The 15015-nt window shown below is 43.8% G+C and overlaps 1 protein-coding gene across 3 annotated transcripts in view; it reads left to right on the top strand.

Annotated features, from left to right (window-relative positions):
- Window positions 1-14487, top strand: part of tinagl1 (tubulointerstitial nephritis antigen-like 1) — a 266899-nt gene extending 252412 nt beyond the window's left edge. For all 3 annotated transcript variants that reach the window (XM_068011091.1, XM_068011092.1, XM_068011093.1), the window contains 2 exons: window positions 11366-11411; window positions 12496-14487. In XM_068011091.1, the coding sequence (XP_067867192.1) occupies window positions 11366-11411; window positions 12496-12636 (187 nt within the window). In that variant the 3' untranslated portion in view covers window positions 12637-14487. The remainder of the gene's footprint in view (window positions 1-11365; window positions 11412-12495) is intronic.
- The last annotated feature ends 528 nt before the right edge of the window (window positions 14488-15015 follow it).

Genomic DNA, 15015 nt, shown 5'->3' with positions numbered 1-15015 from the left:
TGATCGCATTATTGCATGAGATAGCATCATTCCATGAGATAGCATTATTCCCTGTGATAGCTTTATTCCATGAGATACCATTATTCCATGAGATACCATTATTCCATGAGATAGCATTATTCCATGTGATCGCATTATTGCATGAGATAGCATCATTCCATGAGATAGCATTATTCCCTGTGATAGCTTTATTCCATGAGATACCATTATTCCATGAGATACCATTATTCCATGAGACAGCATTATTCCATGAGATAGCATTATTCCACGTGATAGCATTGTTTCATGAGATAGCATTATTCCATGAGATAGCATTATTCCATGTGATAGCATTATTCCATGTGATAGCATTGTTTCATGAGATAGCATTATTCCATGAGATAGCATTATTCCATGTGATAGCATTATTCCATGTGATAGCATAATTCCATGTGATAGCATTATTCCATGTGATAGCATTATTCCATGAGATAGCATTATACCATGTGATAGCATTATTCCATCTGATAGCATTGTTTCATGAGATAGCATTATTCCATGAGATAGCATTATTCCATGTGATAGCTTTATTCCATGACATAGCATTATTCCATGTGATAGCATTGTTTCATGAGATAGCATTATTCCATGAGATAGCATTATTCCATGTGATAGCATTATTCCATGTGATAGCATTATTCCATGAGATAGCATTATTCCATGTGATAGCATTATTCCATGTGATAGCATTATTCCATGAGATAGCATTATTCCATGTGATAGCTTTATTCCATGACATAGCATTATTCCATGTGATAGCATTGTTTCATGAGATAGCATTATTCCATGTGATAGCATTATTCCATGTGATAGCATTATTCCATGTGATAGCATTATTCCATGAGATAGCATTATTCCATGTGATAGCATTATTCCATGAGATAGCATTATTCCCTGTGATAGCATTATTCCATGTGATAACGTTATTCCATGTGATAGCGTTATACCATGTGATAGCATTATTCCATGAGATAGCATTATTCCATGAGATAGCATTATTCCATGAGATAGCATTATTCTGTGAGATAGCATTATTCCCTGTGACAGCATTATTCCATGAGATAGCATTATTCCCTGTGATAGCATTATTCCATGTGATAGCATTATTCCATGTGATAGCATTATTCCATGAGATAGCATTATTCCATGTGATAGCATTATTCCATGAGATAGCATTATTCCCTGTGATAGCATTATTCCATGTGATAACGTTATTCCATGTGATAGCGTTATACCATGTGATAGCATTATTCCATGAGATAGCATTATTCCATGAGATAGCATTATTCCATGAGATAGCATTATTCTGTGAGATAGCATTATTCCCTGTGACAGCATTATTCCATGAGATAGCATTATTCCCTGTGATAGCATTATTCCATGTGACAGCTTTATTCCATGTGATAGCATTATACCATGTGATAGCATTATACCATGTGATAGCATTATTCCATGTGATAGCATTATTGCATGAGATAGCATTATTCCGTGAGATTGCATTATTCCATGAGATAGCATTATTCCATGAGATAGCATTATTCCATGTGATCGCATTATTGCATGAGATAGCATCATTCCATGAGATAGCATTATTCCCTGTGATAGCTTTATTCCATGAGATACCATTATTCCATGAGATACCATTATTCCATGAGACAGCATTATTCCATGAGATAGCATTATTCCACGTGATAGCATTGTTTCATGAGATAGCATTATTCCATGAGATAGCATTATTCCATGTGATAGCATTATTCCATGTGATAGCATTGTTTCATGAGATAACATTATTCCATGAGATAGCATTATTCCATGTGATAGCATTATTCCATGTGATAGCATAATTCCATGTGATAGCATTATTCCATGTGATAGCATTATTCCATGAGATAGCATTATACCATGTGATAGCATTATTCCATCTGATAGCATTGTTTCATGAGATAGCATTATTCCATGAGATAGCATTATTCCATGTGATAGCTTTATTCCATGACATAGCATTATTCCATGTGATAGCATTGTTTCATGAGATAGCATTATTCCATGAGATAGCATTATCCCATGTGATAGCATTATTCCATGTGATAGCATTATTCCATGAGATAGCATTATTCCATGTGATAGCATTATTCCATGTGACAGCATTATTCCATGAGATAGCATTATTCCATGTGATAGCATTGTTTCATGAGATAGCATTATTCCATGAGATAGCATTATTCCATGTGATAGCATTATTCCATGTGATAGCATTATTCCATGAGATAGCATTATTCCATGTGATAGCATTATTCCATGAGATAGCATTATTCCATGTGATAGCATTATTCCATGTGATAGCATTATTCCATGTGATAGCATTATACCATGTGATAGCATTATTCCATGTGATAGCATTATTCCATGAGATAGCATTATTCCATGTGATAGCATTATTCCATGTGATAACATTATTCCATGAGATAGCATTATTCCATGTGATAGCATTATTCCATGTGATAACATTATTCCATGAGATAGCATTATTCCATGTGATAGCATTATTCCATGTGATAGCATTATTCCATGAGATAGCATTATACCATGTGATAGCATTATTCCATGTGATAGCATTATTCCATGAGATAGCATTATTCCATGTGATAGCATTATTCCATGAGATAGCATTATTCCATGTGATAGCGTTATTCCATGTGATCACATTATTGCATGAGATAGCATGATTCCATGAGATAGCATTATTTCATGAGATAGCATTATTCCATGCGATAGCATTATTCCATGAGATAGCATTATTCCATGTGATCGCATTATTGCATGAGATAGCATGATTCCATGAGATAGCATGATTCCAAGCGATAGCATTATTCCATGCCATAGCATTATTCCATGAGATAGCATTATTTCATGAGATAGCATGATTCCAAGCGATAGCATTATTCCATGCCATAGCATTATTCCATGTGATAGCGTTATTCCATGTGATAGCATTATTCCATGAGATAGCATTATTCCATGTGATAGCATTATTCCATGAGATAGCATTATTCCATGAGATAGCATTATTCCATGTGATAGCGTTATTCCATGTGATCGCATTATTCCATGAGATAGCATTATTCCATGTGATAGCATTATTCCATGAGATAGCATTATTCCATGTGATAGCATCATTCCATGAGATAGCATTATTCCATGTGATAGCATCATTCCATGAGATAGCATTATTCCATGTGATAGCATCATTCCATGAGATAGCATGATTCCATGTGACAGCATTATTCCATGCCACAGAAATTGTGTATTTCAGCATCTCCTGTCACAACAATGTATGGTGCATGGAAGGATTATGGTGGGTCACATACACGAGACATTCACTGCTAGGGCTTGGATCCCGATGCAGCCCAGTTGGCCGGTTGGATGGGATGATAGTCTTCTCCCTGCTCCTAGTAGAGCTCTGATGTGAAATCTGATTGTTCTGTTCCTGCTCTGGAGGTATGGTGCTGATACCGAATGCCCCATATGGAAAGTCTTCCCCCCCCTCCCTACCAAGAATAACCTCCTAAGCATAAATCTGGCAGAAAATATATCATCCCATCAGGAGTTTCAATCCATCAGGAGTCCTGATGAGGGCCCTTGGGATGCTTGTGGTCAATGACCGAGCATCATAGAATGATAGGGCACAGAAGGAGGCCATTCAGCCCATTGTGCCTGTGCCGGCTCTTTGATAAAGCTTTTTAATTATTACCAACCTCCTGTTAGAACATAGAACATTACAGCGCAGTACAGGCCCTTCGGCCCTCGATGTTGCGCCAACCTGTGAAACCATCTGACCTACACTATTCCATTTTCATCCATATGTCTATCCAATGACCACTTAAATGCCCTGAAAGTTGGCGAGTCTACTTCTGTTGCAGGCAGGGCGTTCCACGCCCCTACTACTCTCTGAGTAAAGAAACTACCTCTGACATCTGTCCTATATCTTTCACCCCTCAACTTAAAGCTATGTCCCCTCGTGTTTGCCATCACCATCCGAGGAAAAAGATTCTCACTATCCATCCTATCTAACCCTCTAATTATCTTATATGTCTCTATTAAGTCACCTCTCCTCCTCCTTCTCTCTAACGAAAACAACCTCAAGTCCCTCAGCCTTTCCTCGTAAGACCTTCCCTCCATACCAGGCAACATCCTAGTAAATCTCCTCTGCACCCTCTCCAAAGCTTCCACATCCTTCCTATAAAGCGGTGACCAGAACTGTGCGCAATACTCCAGGTGCGGCCGCACCAGAGTTCTGTACAGCTGCAGCATGACCTCGTGGCTCCGAAACTCGATTCCCCTACTAATTAAAGCTAACACACCATATGCCTTCTTAACAGCCCTATTAACCTGGGTGGCAACTTTCAGGGATTTATGTACCTGGACACCAAGATCTCTCTGCTCATCTACACTACCAAGAATCTTCCCATTAGCCCAGTACTCTGCATTCCTGTTACTCCTTCCAAAGTGAATCACCTCACACTTTTCCGCATTAAACTCCATTTGCCATCTCTCAGCCCAGCTCTGCAGCCTATCTATGTCCCTCTGTACCCTACAACATCCTTCGGCACTATCCACAACTCCACCGACCTTCGTGTCATCCGCAAATTTACTTACCCACCCTTCTACACCCTCATCCAGGTCATTTATAAAAATGACAAACAGCAGTGGCCCCAAAACAGATCCTTGCGGTACACCACTAGTAACTAAACTCCAGGATGAACATTTGCCATCAACCACCACCCTCTGTCTTCTTTCAGCTAGCCAATTTCTGATCCAAAGCTCTAAATCACCTTCAATCCCATACTTCCGTATTTTCTGCAATAGCCTACCGTGGGGAACCTTATCAAATGCCTTACTGAAATCCATATACACCACATCCACAGCTTTACCCTCATCCACCTGTTTGGTCACCTTCTCAAAAAACTCAATAAGGTTTGTGAGGCACGACCTACCCTTCACAAAACCGTGCTGACTATCGCTAATGAACTTATTCTTTTCAAGATGATTATAAGTCCTGTCTCTTATAACCTTTTCCAACATTTTACCCACAACCGAAGTAAGGCTCACAGGTCTATAATTACCAGGGCTGTCTCTACTCCCCTTCTTGAACAAGGGGACAACATTTGCTATCCTCCAGTCTTCCGGCACTATTCCTGTCGACAATGACGACATAAAGATCAAGGACAAAGGCTCTGCAATCTCCTCCCTGGCTTCCCAGAGAATCCTAGGATAAATCCCATCTGGCCCAGGGGATTTATCTATTTTCACACTTTCCAAAATTGATAACACCTCCTCCTTGTGAACCTCAATCCCATCTAGCCTAGTCGTCTGTATCTCAGTATTCTTTCCCCATAGCTCTGTAAAGTTTTGCTTTTGAAGTATTTATCCAGTTTACTTTTGAATGTTACTGTTAAATCTGCTTCTATCGCCTTTTCAGGCAGCACATTCCAGATTAAGGAGCTCAGCCTGGACTCAGACCAGTGAGTGTCACGTCTGTGGTAGGGAAACTATTGGTGAAAATTCTGAAGGAGAGAATCTATCACCACTTGGAGAGGCAAAATTTGATTAGGAATAGTCAGCATGGCTTTGTCAGAGGGAGGTCATGCCTAACAAATTTGATTGAATTTCTTGAGCCTGTGACCAGGTGTGTCGATGAGGGTAGTGCAGTTGATGTAGTTTACATGGATTTCAGCAAAGCCTTTGACAAGGTCCCACATGGGAGACTTATCAAGAAAGCAAATGCACATGGGATACAAGGTAACTTGATAAGGTGGATTCAAAATTGGCTTAGCTGTAGGAGAGAGAGAGTGATGACAGACGGCTGTTTTAGTGATTGGAAGCCAGTGTCCAGTGGTGTACCACAGAGATCTGTGCTGGGTCCCCTATTGTTTGTCATTTATATAAACGACATAGATGACTATGTGGGGGGTAGGATCAGTAAGTTCGCGGATGACACAAAGATTGGCCGAGTGCTTAACAGTGAGGTGGAGTGTCTTAGGTTACAGGAAGATATAGACGGGATGGTCAAATGGGCAGAAAAGTGGCAGATGGAATTTAATGCTGAAAAGTGTGAGGTGATACACTTTGGAAGGAGTAATGTGACACGGAAGTATTCAATGAATGGCCTGACACTGGGAAGTTCCGAGGAACAAAGGGACCTTGGCGTGTTTGTCCATAGATCTCTGAAGGCAGAAGGGCAGGTTAATAGGGTGGTGAAAAAGGCGTATGGGACACTTGCCTTTATCAATCGAGGCATAGAATACAAAAGCAGGGAGGTCATGTTGGAGTTGTATAGAACTTTGGTAAGGCCACAGCTGGAGTACTTTGTACAGTTCTGCTCGCCACATTATAGGAAGGATATGATTGTATTGGAGGGGGTGCAGAGGCAATTCACCAGGATGTTGCCTGGGATGGAACATTTAAGCTATGAAGAGAGGTTGGATAGGCTTGGGTTGTTTTCACTGGAGCAGAGAAGACTGAGGGGTGACCTGATCGAGGTGAACAAGATTATGAGGGACATGGACAGGGTGGATAGGGAGCAGCTGTTCCCCTTAGTTGAAGGGTCAGTTACGAGGGGTCACAAGTTTAAGGTGAGGAGCGGGAGGTTTAAGGGGGATTTGAGGAAGAACTTTTTTACCCAGAAGGTGGTGACGGTCTGGCATGCACTGCCTGGGAGGGTGGTAGAGGCAGGTTGCCTCACATCCTTTAAAAAGTACCTGGATGAGCACTTGGCACGTTATAACATTCAAGGCTATGGGCCAAATGCTGGAAAATGGAATTAGGTAGACAGGTCAGGTGTCTTTAATGCATCGGTGCAGACTCGATGGGCCGCAGGGCCTCTTCTGCACTATTATTCTGTGATTTCCAGGTCCTGACCCCATGCCGTATCAATGCCACTGACGCGATACAGTTTTGACATGGAAAGGCCCTAGTTGGGCCTGAGGCAAGTTCTGCACCAAATTAGTAGTTTAGGGCACTGACTGTAGGCAGAAACTGTCTCTGGGGGGTGATTCTCAAAGGCAGACGGCAGTCATGACTGGATTTCCCATTATGTAGTGGAATGGAGTAGGCAGTAGAACAGAGGGCCTTCAGCTGGGCCAAACAAGTGCCCAAACACTTACACATCAGGTCATTAATCAGCTTTTCTCAAGCAATGACAACTTTTTGCCACTGCATTAGCACCTCAGTTTGACGTTTCCCTTTTGTTTCAAGGCTTTAGGCTGGATTTTGAAAACAGTTCAGGTTCTGATCGGAGGTGGATAGGTGCAAAATCCGGCGTCGCTGGCCTCCGTGCTGGTTCACTACCACGATCCCGACCCTGAGCCAGTTTCAATGAGGCTCACTGTCAGGAAAACCAGGACAAAGTGGTGGGCTCAGGGCACAGATTGAGATCCTGGTGTCAGTGCAATTACTAAGACTGTTGGAGATCCTGGTGTCAGTAAATTGAGATGCTGGTGTCAGTATAATCAGTGGTGCAGATTGAGATCATGCTGTCAGTGTAATCACTGGCGTAGATTGAGATTGTGGTGTGGGGGAACACAGATTTAGATGCTTGGACTCGCTGGGTCCCTCTGTCCCGTTAACTGTGGACACTGCTCGGAAAATGACTGCACAGTTTCAGAGTAAAGTGGGCTGAGGGATTTCCCAACACATGGTTCATTATCAGTCGGGTGACCAGGCCAAGAGCTGGTGTGTATTTAAAGAGAAGTGACGAGAATAGAATGTTTGTTCAGTTTCTGATTTGGAATTCGATAAATATTTGGAGCATATTATCCGCAGTCTAAGTAAAGACTCCAGTGACAGTAAGTGACCCACCACTTGGCTGCCCTCTGTCAGGTGGAGTCGTTCCCAGATAGCTGCCGGAAGAATTCGCTTATCCCTGTATTGTTTTGGATTCCTGGATGGAATCTGCACAGTGACCTCAGGCAGGGCGTTAGCCTCTTCCAGCTGTTGTCCCTCGCCGGAATGGGAACTTAGTGCACAGAGGAAGAACAAGTCCAGCCTTTCTCTTCACTTGCAAAGAAGCAGAACCCAGAGCTGGTGACAAAACATTGGGGCTGGGTCGATTGGGCCCAGACTTTACAGTGTGCAGTCCTTTGATATCTCAATAAAAAGTCTCTTTTCAAGATCACTTTGATATTCATCAATCATTCACGGAGCCGAAGGACGAAGGATTTGTATGTGCATACTTCCATCTGTCTGATTCCCAATCCTCCAGGACAATGTCACATTCGTATCTACCTTTATGAAAATGTTGGATTGAGGTTAATTGGGATCGTCCCAACAATCAGAACCGAGTCACCCTCCTCAATGCTGGACAGGTAAACTGTTCAACACCTTTCCCAACTCTCTTCACTTCTTCCCTGATTCTCATTGGGGAACAGTTCCATTTGTAACAACAACTCTGCGCCATCTCACCAAGTCACCATTCTTTATGTGTGAGCCAGACAGTAAAGGGGGGAATTTTAACCCACCTAGCAGGAATAGGGTGAGCATGCAGTTCAAATGTGTCAGCCAGTCTCACCTCTGAGGCAGAAAGTTCTGGGTTCAAGTCCCACTCCAGGACTCGAACACAAACATCTAGGCTGGCACTCCAGTACAGTACTGAGGGAGCGCTGCACTGTCAGAGGTGCCGTCTTTCAAATGAGGCATTAAACCGAGGTCCCTTCTGCCCCCTTTGGTGGACAATGCCATGGCACTATTTCAAAAAAGAGCAGGGGAGTTGTCCCCGTGTCCTGGTCAATCTTTATCCCTCAATCAACATCCCAAAAACAGATAATCTGGTCATTATCACGTTGCTGTTTGGGGGAGTTTGCTGTGTGCAAAATGGCTGCTGTGTTTCCTACATTACAATAGTGACTACACTTCAAAAGTACATCATCGGCTGTAAGTCTGGTGGTTGTGAAAGGCACCATATAAATGAAAACCTTTCTTTCTCTCAAATAGTTGTGCAAAGACTGACCACTCTATTCTCATCCGCTGCCATCTTCACTGGGTTTTCTTTAAGCAGCCAAGGAGCCTGCCTGACTCAGACAGGACCTTCATTAATGTAGGTTAATTGGGTTCCTCTGAGGGTTATAAAACTCCACTGGTGCTTTAATGGCCTATTGAGAAAACTTAGTGGGGAGGAAGAGGAGATCTCAAAGGTAATAATAATAATAATCGGTTGGAGACTTGGGCGGAGAAATGGCAGATGGAGTTTAATCGGGGCAAATGTGAGGTAATGCATTTTGGAAGATCTAATACAGGTGGGATGTGTACAGTAAATGGCAGAACCCTTAGGAGTACTGACAGGCAGAGAGATCTGGGCGTGCAGGTCCACAGGTCACTGAAAGTGGCAACACAGGTGGATAAGGTAGTCAAGAAGGCATACGGCATGCTTGCCTTCATCGGTCGGGGCATAGAGTATAAAAATTGGCAAGTCATGCTGCAGCTGTACAGAACCTTAGTTAGGCCACACTTGGAATATTGCGTGCAATTCTGGTTGCCAATTTACCAGAAGGATGTGGAGGCTTTGGAGAGGGTATACAGAAGAGGTTTACCAGGATGTTGCCTGGTTTGGAGGGCATTAGCTATGAGGAGAGGTTGGATAAACTCGGATTGTTTTCACTGGAATGACGGAGGTGGAGGGGCGACATGATAGAGGTTTACAAAGTTATGAGCGGCATGGATAGAGTGGATAGTCAGAAGCTTTTTCCCATGGTGGAAGAGTCAGTTACTAGGGGACATAGGTTTAAGGTGCGAGGGGCAAAGTTTAGAGGGGATGTGTGAGGCAAGTTCTTTAAACAGAGGGTGGTGAGTGCCTGGAACTTGCTGCTGGGGGAGGTGGTGGAAGCAGGTACAATAGCGACGTTTAAGAGGCATCTTGACAAATACATGAATAGGATAGGAATAGAGGGATACGGACCCTGGAAGTGCAGAAGACTTTAGTTCAGACAGGCATCAAGATCGGCTCATGCTTGGAGGGCCGAATGGCCTGTTCCTGTGCTGTTCATTGTTATTTATTTATTTAGAGATACAGCACTGAAACAGGCCCTTCGGCCCACTGAGTCTGTGCCGACCATCAACCACCCATTTATACTAATCCTACATTAATCCCATATTCCTACCACATCCCCACCTTCCCTCACTTCCCCTACCTATACTAGGGGCAATTTATAATGGCCAATTTACCTATCAACCTGCAAGTCTTTGGATGTGGGAGGAAACCGGAGCACCCGGCGAAAACCCACACAGTCACAGGGAGAACTTGCAAACTCCGCACCGGCAGTACCCAGAATTGAACCCGGGTCGCTGGAGCTGCGGTGCTAACCACTGCGCCACTGTGCCGCCCATCATTCATCCTGAGTTGTTCACAGACTATTCAGCCACATGTTATATGGCAGCCCACTTGGCATGTTTGGCATGGCTGTTTCATCCCCTGGTTTCTTGATGGAGTGTGTTCTTTTGTGAGTCTGAACCTTTCCTCAGTGGATCCCACAAGGAAAGCCTGGGGCTCTGCTGCCTTTAGTTCTCAGCTTTCCCAACCCCAACCTGTGAAATAGCCCCAATTTCCACCCCTCCCCCCCCCACCCCACTGCAACTTACCTTGGTGCTGCCGGGCAGACTGAAAGACCCTGGTTTGACCTGCTCAAAAGCTGCCAGCTGCCACCTTCCTTTCGTTTTCAGATGGGCAGTTGTGTGTGAGACTAGATAGGTAAAATCAACCATGGAGATACGTGGTGGGAAGGCTTCTGTTTGTCCCCTTCACCCCACCCCCACCCACCCACCACTCTCCACCCCAAGCCTCCATGCCGGGAGTTAAATTCATCCTGAGTTGTTCACAGACTATTCAGCCACATGTTACGGAGCAGCCCACTTGGCATGTTTGGCATGGCTGTTTCATCCCCTGGTTTCCTGATGGAGTGAGTGAAAGGGCTCTAGATGTGTTCTTGTGTTTGATCTCCACACACACACTCCCTGGCGAGAGTTCCTGGACAGTAACAAGGAATGAACACCCTGGCTGATTGCTCCTCTTCCCCAGCCTGGGTGGACTGCAGTCTCTCAGCACCAGCCCCATCAGACCAGCTCTCTTGCACTGAGAGTGGAGACAACGGCCCCACTGACCCTCTCACCAAACATGGAAAGCACCAGCACAGCTCGCCTCACAGCTGCTATCCTTCTGATCTTGTGGAATGTTCCAGAGGCAATAAACTTTTGAAAGGAATATTATTTCTGACTAATAATAACTTAGGACTTTAAACTATAATCTAATCAGAAGACGTTTTGTGTTTGTTGTTTATAGATGGGGTGAAGAGCAAGGATATGATGGACAGATTCGCCAATACTGGGTATGTCGAAACCACAAACAGACAACATACACACAGAACACTTTTTGTTTCTTTTTGCTAATTAGTGTGCTGGGGAATGGTGCAGTGCGGGTTAGATACAGAATAAAGCTCCGACTACACTGCCCCATCAAATACTCCCAGGGCAGGTACAGCAGGGGATAAATTCCTGCTCAAGTCATGAACTGGAATGGCAGAGGTTAACTGCAGATTATATCTCCCTGTACACTGTTCCAGCAAACAGCTTTAACTCCAAATCTCTGTGGTTATAGTGAGGAAGTCCAGCTGGGTTGTCAGTATGTAATCCATGAGTTCCTGAGGTTGACATCCCCCCACGCAGCTCTCTGTGCTGAAGCCTCCCATGCCCCACTGGTGGTGTCTAACAAAAATCTTATCAATCTCCATTTTGAAATGTTCAATTGACCCTGAGTCTCAGCAGCTTCTTGGGGGAGAGAGTTCTAGATTTTCTTTGTGTGGAAAGATTTCTCTCTGACATCATCCCTGAACAGCCTGGCTCTAATTTTAAGGTTATGACCTTGTTTTCAACTTCTCCCACCAGAGGAAATCGTTTCTCTCTATCTACCCTATCAAATCCTTTAATAATCTCTAACACATCAATTAGATCAGTCCTTAATCTTCTATACTCAAGGGAATACAAACCTAATCCATGCAACCTGTCTTTATAATCTAACTCTTTTAGCCCTGGGACCATTCAAGTTGGCTATATTCTCACTTGGTGTCCACATGGAAGCAGGTCCCAGTTGACAATAATGGTGACTGGAAACTCTGGTTGATGTTTGCCCTTTCCCATGCCCAGGGACATTGAGGCCAATTGTAGTTTCCCCTCTGCTGCAACGGTTGAGAACATCCAGTGCAGCACAAAACAAAACAAACCGGCGGCCTACCTGGCCTGCTTCATTCGGTACCACACCAGACCCTCCTTTGGACCTCCCCAAACATGAGAGAGGAAAGGACGTGTTGCAGGGTATGGGGTGGTGTCACGGGGGGGCGGGGGAGGGGTTTCTGAGGAACATTCATCAATAATTTCCTTCTTTCCCTCACCTCTTCCCCTATTTTCCTGTTGCAGATTGCGGCTAACTCCTGGGGGAGGAGCTGGGGTGAGAATGGTTACTTCAAGATAGCTCGGGGTGAGAATGAGTGCGACATTGAAACCTTCATCCTCAGTAGCTGGGGACGAGTGACCATGGAGGATATGCATCACAAATGAGGCACACGGCAACCTGGCTGTGGCACAAGGGACTGTGAAAGGACCCAAGTCTGGAGACGACTCCTTCATCAAGTTCCCCCTTTTCCTCAGTCTGCACAGCTATCAGTATCCAACAAAGAAGCAGTGTTCAATGGATTTTCATCAGCACCGCAGGTTATGTCTGATATCACACATCAGGATAAAGCCCATGCCTTCGCCAAAGAACTTCACTTCTTGTGAGAGGAGCTCATTTCTTCATGGACACACTCCAGGGAACACCTTAACACAGCGATAATGAACAACAAGATGTGAATCAATGAGTGTCACACTCAGCTAGCATGACAGCACCATGGGAGAGGGCCGCTGGTAACCCTGGCAACTGACAATCAGCACACAAATACAAGAGAGGAAGTTCCGCCAGTCATTAGCGCAGCACCATCGTGAGACCCTCCAGCCTCCCTGGGTGCTTTAGCTAGACCTGTTAACAATTCTCATAACCAATTCTCATTGGTGATCTGATTTAGCACAATGTGGCACAATGCAATGGAAGCTGTGACACAAAACCATAAAATGCTGGGTAATAGCGAGGGTATCCAAATAGTCACTTCCTCTCACCGTAACCTCACTCTCAGGGCAAGGTTTCAGATTGAAATCTGGAATTTGGACCGTTTTCACACTTGTGAACAATACTATACCTTTGGCATTTGATATGCACCATTTAACACTGAGATATGGGCGCTAAAATCAACTTACACATGTGCGTACATGATTTCTGAATATTTTTACTGATTCAGGGAAAACTGTGATTTACACATCAGAGGTGGAAAATGACAGGATCCACAGTTCCATTCATTACTTAGTGCACAGTCTTAAAATTTGACCCAAGGCATTCAGGAGCAAAATCAAGAAACACTTTATCAGCCAAAGGCTAGTTGAAATTTGGAACTCACTCCTCCAAAAAAGCTGTGAATTCTGGGGGTCTACAAAGTTTTCAATGTGATAATGAAAGGCTTTTGTTGAGTAAGATATAAAGGGATGGTGCAGCAAAGGCAGGAAAATGGAGTTGAGGTGCAGAACAGCTGAGATGTAATTGAATGGCAGAACAGGCTCGAGGGGCTGAATGGCCTCCTGTTCCTGTTGTGCCCTCCTCAGACTGGCTGTCATAATCGTTGGCATCAGATTCAGGCTGAAGAGGAGATTTACTAGAATGGTTCCAGGTTTGAGGAACTTCAGTTATGTGCAGAGACTGGAGAAGGTAGGATTGTTCTCCTTAGAGCAGAGAAGGTTAAGGGGAGTTTTAATAGGCATTCAAAATTAGGAAGGGTTTTGATAGAGTAAGTAGAAACTGTTTCCAGGGATAACCAGTGGACACAGATTTAAGGTGATTGGCAAAGAAGTGGGAGGGAGATGAGAAACGTTTTACAGAGTGAGTTATTGTGTGGAACACACTGCCTGAAAGGACAGTCGAAGCAGATTTCAATAGTCACATCCAAAACGGAATTGTATAAAGAGTTGAAAAGGAAACATTTGCAGGATTATGGAGAAAGAGCAAGGGAATGGATCTGATTGGATAGCTTTTTCAAAGAGCCAGCACAGGCACAATGGACCAAATGGCCTCCTTCTGTGCAGAATAATTCTATAACAAGTCATCGCTATTTGTGCCAGACTATAGTTCAAATTCCAGATTGCAGAGGGAGTGAGATTTGGACTCTGACTGTTCCCAGTGTATATATCCACCTTATCTTGTTCATTGTTGCTTGGCTTCTGGACTATCAGGTTTATATATTTTTGCCACCTCCCACAAACTTTGATCTTACTGAATAAACATCTGTTTCTATTATTAATTACAAAATAAAAATTTAGTTAAAGTGGCATCTGCGTTCATGTGTTTCTGCAGTCTGTGGTTTGTGTAATTAGCAGCAGTGTAAGTGGATCAATGCTGATCTTGTGGATCTGGTCATGAAAGGTATTCTGAGATGAGGTGTGCTAATTGGAGTGATATGGGGCAGGCATGCTGGTGGAATTTGAAGTTAAGACTGGGAAATTGCCAAGACAGAATAGAATCAGGAATCGAGGGAAGCTCATAGTCCACAGAAAAAGCTCCTGGCCCGGTGACCCTACCTCGGTCAGAGGTCAGCCTCTGTGGCAAGGCTTCCTGCATTTTGGGCATGTGCTAGTTCCGCTCAGGAGCCTGCTGTTAACAGGTAGCGTGTCCTTCACAGCATCAGTCTTCATCTCAGGCAGTATGAGCCTGACCAGATTAATGAAGTTCTTCCTGGTTAAATAGCCTCCCACAGGCCCCGATTCCAGCATGCCTCGAGCTTAGTATTACCAAGTTCGAAGATGCATAAGTTGTGAATCTGTGTTGCCATGGATACATCCCCCTCTATTATGTGACAC

The sequence above is a fragment of the Heterodontus francisci genome, chromosome 31 (genome assembly GCF_036365525.1).
Source record: "Heterodontus francisci isolate sHetFra1 chromosome 31, sHetFra1.hap1, whole genome shotgun sequence".
Lineage (NCBI taxonomy): Eukaryota > Metazoa > Chordata > Chondrichthyes > Heterodontiformes > Heterodontidae > Heterodontus > Heterodontus francisci.
Note: the sequence above shows the minus strand (reverse complement) of the source record. Positions and strands in the feature narration are given on the sequence as shown.